Genomic DNA, 10,053 nt, shown 5'->3' on the forward strand with positions numbered 1-10,053 from the left:
TTCAGCAAAGTCTCAGGATACAAAATCAATGTGCAAAAATCACAAGCATTCCTATACACCAATTATAGACAAGCAGAGACCCAAATCATGAGTGAACTCCCATTCACAGTTGCTACAAAGAGAATAAAATACCTAGGAATACAACCTACAAGGGATGTGAAAGACCTCTTCAAGGAGAACTATAAACCACTTCTCGAGGAAATAAGAGAGGACACAAACAAATAGAAAAACATTCCATGCTCATGGATAGGAAGAATCAATATCGTGAAAATGGCCATACTGCTCAAAGTAATTTATACATTCAATGCTATTCCCATCAAGCTACCATTGACTTTATTTGCAAAATTAGAAAAAAACTTTAAATTTCATATGGAACCAAAAAAGAGCTTGTATAGCGAAGACAATCCTAAGCGAAAAGAACACAGGTGGGGGGCACCACGCTACCTGACTTCAAACTATACTACACTATACTACAAGGCTACAGTAACCAAAACAGCATGGTACTGGTACCAAAACAGATATATAGACCAATGAAACAGAACAGAGGCCTCAGAAATAACGCCATACATCTACAACCATCTGATCTTCGACAAACCTGACAAAAACAAGCAATGGGGAAAGGATTCCCTATTTAACAAATGGTGCTGGGAAAACTGGCTAGCCATATGCAGAAAACAGAAACTGGACCCCTTCCTTACATCTTATACAAAAATTAACTCAAGATAGGTTAAAGACTTAAACCTAAAACCTAAAACCATGAAAACCCTAGAAGAAAATCTAGGCAGTACCATTCAGGACATAGGCATGGGCAAAGACTTCATGACTAAAACACCAAAAGCAATTGCAACAAAAGCCAAAATTGACAAATGGTATCTAATTATACTAAAGAGCTTCTACACAGCAAAAGAAACTACCATCAGAGTGAACAGGCAACCTACAGAATGGAAGAAATTTTTTTGCATCTGAAATTTTATCCATCTGACAAATGTCTAATATCCAGAATCTACAAGGAAGTTAAACAAATTTACAAGAAAAAAAACAACCCCATCAAAAAGTGGGTGAAGGATATGAGCAGACATTTCTCAAAAGAAGACATTTATTTGGCCAAGAAACATATGAAAAAAAGCTCATCACTGGTCATTAGAGAAATACAAATCAAAACCACAATGAGATGCTATCTAACGCCAGTTAGAATGGCGATCATTAAAAAGTCAGGAAACAACAGATACTGGCAAGTCTGGAGAAATAGGAATGCTTCTACACTGTTGGTGGGAGTGTAAATTAGTTCAACCATTGTGGAAGACAGTGTGGCGATTCCTCAAGGATCTAGAACCAGAAATATCATTTGACCCAGCAATCCCATTACTGGGTATATACCCGAAGGATTATAAATCATACTGCTATAAAGACACATGCACATGTATGTTTATTGGATCACTATTTACAATAGCAAAGACTTGGAACCAACCCAAATGCCCATCAATGATAGACTGGATAAAGAAAACGTGGCATATATACACCATGGAATACTATGGAGCCATAAAAAAGAATGAGTTCATGTCCTTTGCAGGGATATGGATGAAGCTGGAAACCATCATTCTCAGCAAACTAACACAGGAACAGAAAACCAAACACCGCATGTTCTCACTCATAAGTGAGAGTTGAACAATGTTAACACATGGACACAGGGAGGGAAACATCACACACTGGGGCCTGTCGGGGGGTGGGGGGCAAAGTTAGGGAGAGCATAAGTACAAGTACCTAATGCATGTGGGTCTTGAAACCTAGATGACACGTTGATACATGCAGCAAACCACCATGGCACATGTATACCTATGTAACAAACCTGCACATTCTGCACATGTATCCCAGAACGTTTTTTTTAAAAAGATCAAAATATTTAAAAAAAAAAACAGTGCTTTCTCCAACTGAATGTGTGCTGGCCCCCAGCAGGGGAGAAACTGCTGTGTCCGCAACAGTGGATGGAGTAGGGTAAGAGATGACCGACTCTTTGCATCCATTCCTGGCTACTGGTGCTACTCCCTTCAGAAATTGGTGCTGTGCCTGTGTATTCTTTATCCCAAGAAAGAATTCTGTGGCAGGCTGCACTCCCCCCTCAGAGGTGGCCCAGGCTGAGGGTTAGATCTCTAGAAGTCCTATATAACTCCCTGGTGACCCACCAGTCTTCCGTGTTTGCTAAAATCAGAGTGGGTTGTGGGGTATGTTTGCAGGGAAACTGGTGGTGTGGTGACTCAAGGCAGAGATTCCTTGGGCAGGGCAGTGGCGCACCACAGCTATAACTGGTATGGCACCCACTGTCTCAGTTTGTGTCTGAGCGGCATGCAATCATGCCTGCATGAGATGACCTTCCAGTTCTCTGTCCCTAGGAAGCTCCCAAATCACCACCAACAGTATTGCCCAGGGCCATAAGGGCAGAGGGGCTCTCCAATGGTTTGGCAGTCAGCAGACTGTTACAGGGGCAGGGGAAGCAGAGAAGCACTCCTACCTACACTTTCTGCAGGGATCTGAGTTCCTTGGGGGTCAATCTCTGTCCGACTCTTGCTGCTTTCTGTTTCTGCACCCCAGCTTCTTCCTCTAGGAGTTTTTGACAGGTCCTGGCTCTCTTCCCACAGTTTTCTATTTGGAACATGCATTCATCAGTAACTTTGATCTTTCTGAGGAGAATTGGCATCCAATGTCTCTAGTCATTCATTTTGGGGAAAAAAGACAAGACCTGTTGAATTATATCTATTTGAGGATCTCTGAGCTTCCTGTATCTGCATGTCTAAATCTCTTTTTAGACTTAGGATGTTTTCAGCTATTATTTTATTAAATAGGTTTTCTATCCCTTTTATTTTCTTGGACACTAAAAATCCAAAATATTTGGTTGCTGTATGGTGTTCCATATTTCACATGGGCTTTGCTCTTTCTTTTTATTCTTTTTTCTTTATTTTTGTCTGACTGGTTTATTTCAAAAGTGCAGTCTTCAAGTTCTGAAATTCTTTCTTTTGCTTGATTTAGCCTATTATTTATGCTTTCAAATGTATTTTGTATTTCATTCCATAAATTCTTGTAGAATTTATTTGCTTCCTTTTAAAGTGATATCTGTTTGTTAGGTAAATTTCTCATTTATATCCTAAGTTGTTTTTCTGATTTTTTTGTGTAGTTCCTCGGAGTTCTCGTGTGTCTTACTGAGCTTCTTAAAAATCTGTATTTTCCATTATTTATTCAGCATTTTGTTAATTTCTTTCTGATTGGATCTGTTGCTGGTGAATTATTATATTCCTTTGGAACTGTCATTTTCCCTTGCTTTTCCATGTTTCTTGTGCTAATTCACTGATGTCTGTGTATCTGGTGTAACAGTTGCTTCTTCCAATTTTTGAATTTGCTTTTGTAGGGAAGAACTTTTTCCTGAAGATGTATTTATGATATTGGTTGGGTAGTGCTTTGATTCTGTGTATGTGCAGTATTGCAGTCTCCATATGATTTTTTTGGCTGTAAGCAGTGTCAGTGGTGCCTGTGATTTTCTCAGTGGCATAGGGTGCAGGCTGTGACATTTTCGTGGTCACAGGTATACCAGGTTGGCCAGTGCTCAGGCTTTATTGGTGAAAACATCAGGCTGAGCATGCCTGTCACTGGGCCTCTGGGTGGCATAAGCTGGCATTGGCATTAGTTGGTCCAGGTGGGCTGATTCCTGGGGCTCCAGGTAGCTTGCTCAGGTGTTGGCAGTGACAGAAGTGGGCTGGGTGAGTGGCCATATCCTTAGGCCTCTTGGCAGTGGGCGTGGCATGGTGATGGCAGTAACAGTGGCAGGACAATCTTCTGCCTTGCGATTGGTCCTCACTAGTGTTGGCAGTGACTGCAATGGGCTGGGTGAGCTAGTACCCAGGCCTGCATGTGGCATGTGTGAGTGGATGCCTGCTGTGGTAGTAGCATCAGGTTGGGTGGGCTCATTCCCAGGATCCTGGGAAGAGTGCTCTCGTGTTAATGGTGGTTTATGGGGCAGGGCGATTCCCAGACCACCTGATGGCATGTTCAGCACTAGTAGGTGGAATCAGGCTGAGTAGGCCTGTCCTCAGGTCCCTTTTTTTTGTTGGCAATTTTTTGATTACCATTTCAATTTTGCTGTTTGTTACTGATCTATTCAGAGATTCTGTATCTTGCTAGTTTAATCTAGGAGGGTTGTATATTTCCAGGAATTCATCCATCTTTTCTAGGTTTTCTAGTTTATGCTCATAAAGGTGTTCATAGTAGGCTTAAATGATCTTTTTTATTTCTGTGGTATCAGTTGTAATCTCCTGTTTTATTTCTAATTGAGCTTATTGGGATCTTCTCTCTTCTTTTCTTGGTTATCTCACTAATCTGTCAATTTTATTTATCTTTACAAAGAACAAGCTTTTTGTTTCATTTATCATTTGTATTTTTTGTTTGTTTCAATTTCATTTAGTTCTTCTCCGATTTTTATTATATCTTTTCTTCTGCTAAGTTTGGGTTTGGATTGTTCTTCTTTCTCCAGTTCCATGAGGTGTGACCTTGGATTGTCTATTTGTGCTCTTTCAGACTTTTTGATATAGGTATTTAGTGCTATGAACTTTCCTCTTAGCACAGCTTTTGCTGTATCCCAGAGGTTTTGATAGGTTGTGTCACAATTATCATATCAGTTCAAAGAATTGCAAAAATATGGAACCAGCCCAAATGCCCATCAATCAATGAGTGGATAAAGAAAATGTGATATATATATATATCCCATAGAATATTACTTAGCCATACAAAGGAATGAAATAGTGGCATTCACAGCAACCTGGATGGAAATGGAAACTATTATTATAAGTGACATAACTCGGGAATGGAAAGCCAAACATTGTACATTCTCACTCATAATTGGGATCTAAGCTATGAGGATGCAAAGGCATAAGAATGATACACTGGACTTTGGGGACTTGGGGGAATGGGTGGGTGGTGGCAAGGAATAAAAGACTACGTGTTGGGAACAGGGTGCACTGCTCAGGTGATGGGTGCATCAAAATCTCAGAAATCATGACTAAGTAACTTATTCATGTAACCAAACACCACCCGTTCCCCCAAAACCTATTGAAATTAAAAAAAAAAAACAAAACACATGCACATGAATGTTCCTTGCAGCACTATTCAGAATAGCAAAGACATGGAGTCAACCTAAATGCTCATCAATGACAGGTTGTCCAAAGAAAATGTGATACATATACACCATGGAATACTATGCAGCCATAAAAAAGAATGAGACTGTGTTATTTGCAGGAACATGGATGGAGCTGCAGGCCACTATTCTTAGCATATTTACACAGGAACAGAAAACCAAATACTGCATGTTCTCACTTATAAGTGGGCGCTAAATGATGAGAACTCATAGACACAAAGAGGGGAGCAACAGACACTGGGACCTACCAGAGGGAGGAGGGTGGGAGGAAGAAGATCAGAAAACATAACAATTGGACTAGGCTTAGTACCTGGGTGACTAAAAAATCTGTACAACATATTTCCGTGTCATGAGTTTACCTATATAACAAACCTACATGTGTACCCCTGAATATAAATAAAAGTTTTTAAAATTTTAACTGATTATATGTTTAATGTTTATTTTTGGGCTATTCTATTTCATTTGTTTATGTCTGTCCTTACGCTGGTACCACGCTATTTTGATTACTTCAGATTTGTTGTAAGTTTTGAAATCAGGAAATTTGAATCATCCAACATTGTTCTTTTTCAAAATTATTTTGAGTACTCTGAGCCCCTTGAAATTCCATATATATTTTAGAATAGACTTTTTTATTTATACCAAAAACGTCATTGGGATCCTGATCGGGATTGCTTTAAATCTATAGATCACTTTTGTGAAGTATTATCCATTTTAGTAATTGCAAGTTTTCTAATTCATGAACATGGAATGTCTTCTCATTACTTATGCCTCCTTCAATTTCTTTCAGCAATGTTTTGTATTTTGCAATGTACAAGTCTTTTGCCTCACTGGTTAAATTTATTCCTAAGTACTTTACTCTTCTTGATAGTATTGTAAATTGAATTGTTTTATTAGTTCCCTTTTTAGATATTTAATTCATAGCATGTAGGAATATAGCTGATATTTTTGTGTTTATTTTGTATTCAACAACTTTGTTGAATTTGTATATTACCTCTGTGTGTATGTTTGTCTCTCTCTCTCTCTCTTTCTCTCTGTATAATATTTGGAGTTTGCTACACATAAGGTCATGCCATATGTGAACAGAGGTAATTTTACTTTTTTTCTGTTTTTTTTCTTTCTTGCCTAATTCCTCTGATTAGAACTTCTAATACTATGTTGAATACAAGTGGCAAAAGTAGGCATCTTTGCCTTGTTCTTCATAATAACAGATCCTGTGATTTTTAACATGCATTATGTTGTATGTTTTGGCAGCATTGTTGTTTTTCTTGCAAATAATTTAATAGTTTAACTCAAAGCTTCTAGGATGCTTTCATGTTGTTAGGCGAATCATTCCATGACTGCTGAATAAGGAATTTTCCAAGTGAATCTCAGAAATCTGTGTTTTAATAAGTACTTCAGGTGATTCTGTTGCACACTCAAGTTTGAGAACCATTGTCCAAGGGGCAAAAGCTGCCATTGCCAATTGCTCCTTTTTATCTGAGAGGGGGCAGGATCCCCCTGGTCCAGTTCTTGTGGATGCAACTTATTAAATGAAATAACGCCATGAGTACTCTAGGGCCCAATCTCTGCTTTTTGTTTTGTTCACTCCTGTTTAAAATTTCACTCAGGGCTCTCTTTGGAAGAATTGCACTTACCTTTGCCATCCAGGGCTCAGGTTTCATTTTCTTTGGTTATTCCCCAGGCCAGTACCATTTGCTTTTTACTTTCCAGAAGTTCTGTAAAGATTCTTGATGGTACCCTTTCTTAGCTTTTTTTTTTGTCTTGATATAGTCTTATTCTTCTAAAAAATCTTTTCATTTGTCTCAGTCAGACTGATGGAGAGGAGGGGAGATATTGTTTACATCTGTTAAAAATGGCTTTTAAGTTAAATTCTAACTAAGGGTCTATTAGGAAATAAAATTGCCTTCTGACTCCTTTTGATTTATTTTGCAGAATTGCATATATCCAAAGCTCTGGGTAATTATTAAACATTAGACGTATAGAACAAACAGGCCAGCCAGGCCCGGCGAGGCCGCGGCGGAGGCGGAGGTCCGGCGCCCTGGGCGGCGCCCTGCCCCCGAAGTCCGTCCTCCCCGTTAGATGGCGCCCGAGGGGAGGGGACAGCCGGACAGGCAGGAAGCTGCGGCTTAAAAGGGCAACCCGCGCCGGACCCTTCCTTCCTAGTCGCGGGGAGTCTGAGAAAGCGCGCCTGTTCCGCGACCATCACGCACCCCTGCTCCGCCTGCGGCCATGTACTGCTACCTGGGCAAAGCGCTGCTGCCGTCCGGGGCCGGGCCCGCTGCCCTGGGCTCGGCGGGGGCCGCGTTGCTGGGCCGGGCCCGCGGACAGCCCGCCGCCGCCCCGCAGCCGGGGCTCGCATTGGCCGCCTGGCGCCACTACAGCGAGGTGGTGGCCGACCGCAAGGACGACCCCAACTTCTTCAAGATGGTAGAGGGCTTCTTCGATCGCGGCGCCAGCATCGTGGAGGACAAGTTGGTGAAGGACCTGAGGACCCGGGAGAGCGAGGAGCAGAAGCGGAACCGGGTGCGCGGCATCCTGCGGATCATCAAGCCCTGCAACCATGTGCTGAGTCTCTCCTTCCCCATCCGGCGCGACGACGGCTCCTGGGAGGTCATCGAAGGCTACCGGGCCCAGCACAGCCAGCACCGCACGCCCTGCAAGGGAGGTATCCGTTACAGCGCTGATGTGAGTGTAGATGAAGTAAAAGCTTTGGCTTCTCTGATGACATACAAGTGTGCAGTGGTCGATGTGCCATTTGGGGGTGCTAAAGCTGGTGTTAAGATCAATCCCAAGAACTATACCGAAAATGAATTGGAAAAGATCACAAGGAGGTTCACCATGGAGCTAGCAAAGAAGGGCTTTATTGGTCCTGGCATTGATGTGCCTGCCCCAGACATGAACACAGGTGAGCGGGAGATGTCCTGGATCGCTGATACCTATGCCAGCACCATAGGGCACTATGATATTAATGCACACGCCTGTGTTACTGGTAAACCCATCAGCCAAGGGGGAATCCATGGACGCATCTCTGCTACTGGCCGTGGTGTCTTCCATGGGATTGAAAACTTCATCAATGAAGCTTCTTACATGAGCATTTTAGGAATGACACCAGGGTTTGGAGATAAAACGTTTGTTGTTCAGGGATTTGGTAATGTGGGTCTACACTCTATGAGATATTTACATCGTTTTGGTGCTAAATGTATTGCTGTTGGTGAGTCTGATGGGAGTATATGGAATCCAGATGGTATTGACCCAAAGGAACTGGAAGACTTCAAATTGCAACATGGGTCCATTCTGGGCTTCCCCAAGGCAAAGCCCTATGAAGGAAGCATCTTGGAGGCTGACTGTGATATACTGATCCCAGCTGCCAGTGAGAAGCAGTTGACCAAATCCAACGCACCCAGAGTCAAAGCCAAGATCATTGCTGAAGGTGCCAATGGGCCAACAACTCCAGAAGCTGACAAGATCTTCCTGGAGAGAAACATTATGGTTATTCCAGATCTCTACGTGAATGCTGGAGGAGTGACAGTATCTTACTTTGAGTGGCTGAAGAATCTAAATCATGTCAGCTATGGCCGTTTGACCTTCAAATATGAAAGGGATTCTAACTACCACTTGCTCATGTCTGTTCAAGAGAGTTTAGAAAGAAAATTTGGAAAGCATGGTGGAACTATTCCCATTGTACCCACGGCAGAGTTCCAAGGCAGGATATCGGGCGCATCTGAGAAAGACATCGTGCACTCTGGCTTGGTGTACACAATGGAGCGTTCTGCCAGGCAAATTGTGCACACAGCCATGAAGTATAACCTGGGATTGGACCTGAGAACAGCTGCCTATGTCAATGCCATTGAGAAAGTCTTCAAAGTGTACAGTGAAGCTGGTGTGACCTTCACATAGATGGATCACGGCTGACTTCCTCACTATCCTCTTCACGTGTAACTTCTGCAGACCTATCACAAGTTTACATGTAACCACAGAAATCCCTTTCTCTCCTGACTCATTAATAATGGATACCATTCTCAACAAGTCAATCCAAATCAGCCCGTTAAGGAGAAAGAAATTAATATACAAGCTGAGTGTGAAAGTAGAAATCACCTACACCAGAGAGCCATTTTGGTATTTTGCCTTTAAATAAAAAGCCTCCTCCATCTGGCTGTGCAGCCTTGCTCTGTGGCTTTTCCCAACACTATCAGTGCTATTGCTGGGGAAGGGACAGTCAAGAGCAGTCGGTTGCTTACTTGTTTTGCTCTGGATGAGTCTGGGACATGCTGTAACTTTAACAAATTTAAGAAGAAGGTGTGTGGCCTTTTCAGAAGGAGGCATGGTCCTCAAGTGAGTTCTTAGTATTTTATATCAGCAAAATAACTCAGTTTTGCAGGTTGCACACAAATATAAAAGCTGTTTCTGTTTATGAATTTTATTCTTTTAGAATAGAATAAGTACATGCTGCTGTAATCAAATTGCCTTTAATCACTTAACAAGCCTAACCTTGACTCAGTGAATGCCTATAAAGATAATAAATGAAAAAAAAGCAGTATTTTTATATCATAAAACAGTTTCATTTATAGCTTATCATTCATGTATTGTTGTCCAGCAAACATTAAAAGCCCTGTGGATAATTAAGTTATCTTCATACCTGCAAAACGGTGGAGGCTATTTTCGTCAAAACTGTCAGAATTTGCTTGTTATAATTATGACACATAGTCCAAAGAATGCAGTAACCTTTTTATCATGTTAACTAATTATTCTCTTTTGAAGATCTATGGTTGACTAATTAAACAATAATTCAAGTAGAGTGTCCCAGAAAAAAACCACTTGGGCTCCCTGTTTGGAGTCTGGCTGGCTCTGAGCATTGCCAATGGCCCCTACTCAGCTGA

At 41.6% G+C, this 10,053-nt stretch overlaps 1 protein-coding gene across 1 annotated transcript; it reads left to right on the forward strand.

Moving 5' to 3' along the window:
* Window positions 1–7,330: 7,330 nt before the first annotated feature.
* GLUD2 (glutamate dehydrogenase 2) lies at window positions 7,331–9,809 on the forward strand. The gene has a single exon (XM_032757555.2). It carries the CDS (start codon window positions 7,406–7,408, stop codon window positions 9,071–9,073), a length of 1,668 nt encoding a protein of 555 aa, XP_032613446.1. The 5' UTR covers window positions 7,331–7,405; the 3' UTR covers window positions 9,074–9,809.
* The last annotated feature ends 244 nt before the right edge of the window (window positions 9,810–10,053 follow it).

Source organism: Hylobates moloch, unplaced genomic scaffold (assembly GCF_009828535.3).
Source record: "Hylobates moloch isolate HMO894 unplaced genomic scaffold, HMol_V3 SCAFFOLD_7, whole genome shotgun sequence".
Taxonomy (NCBI): domain Eukaryota; kingdom Metazoa; phylum Chordata; class Mammalia; order Primates; family Hylobatidae; genus Hylobates; species Hylobates moloch.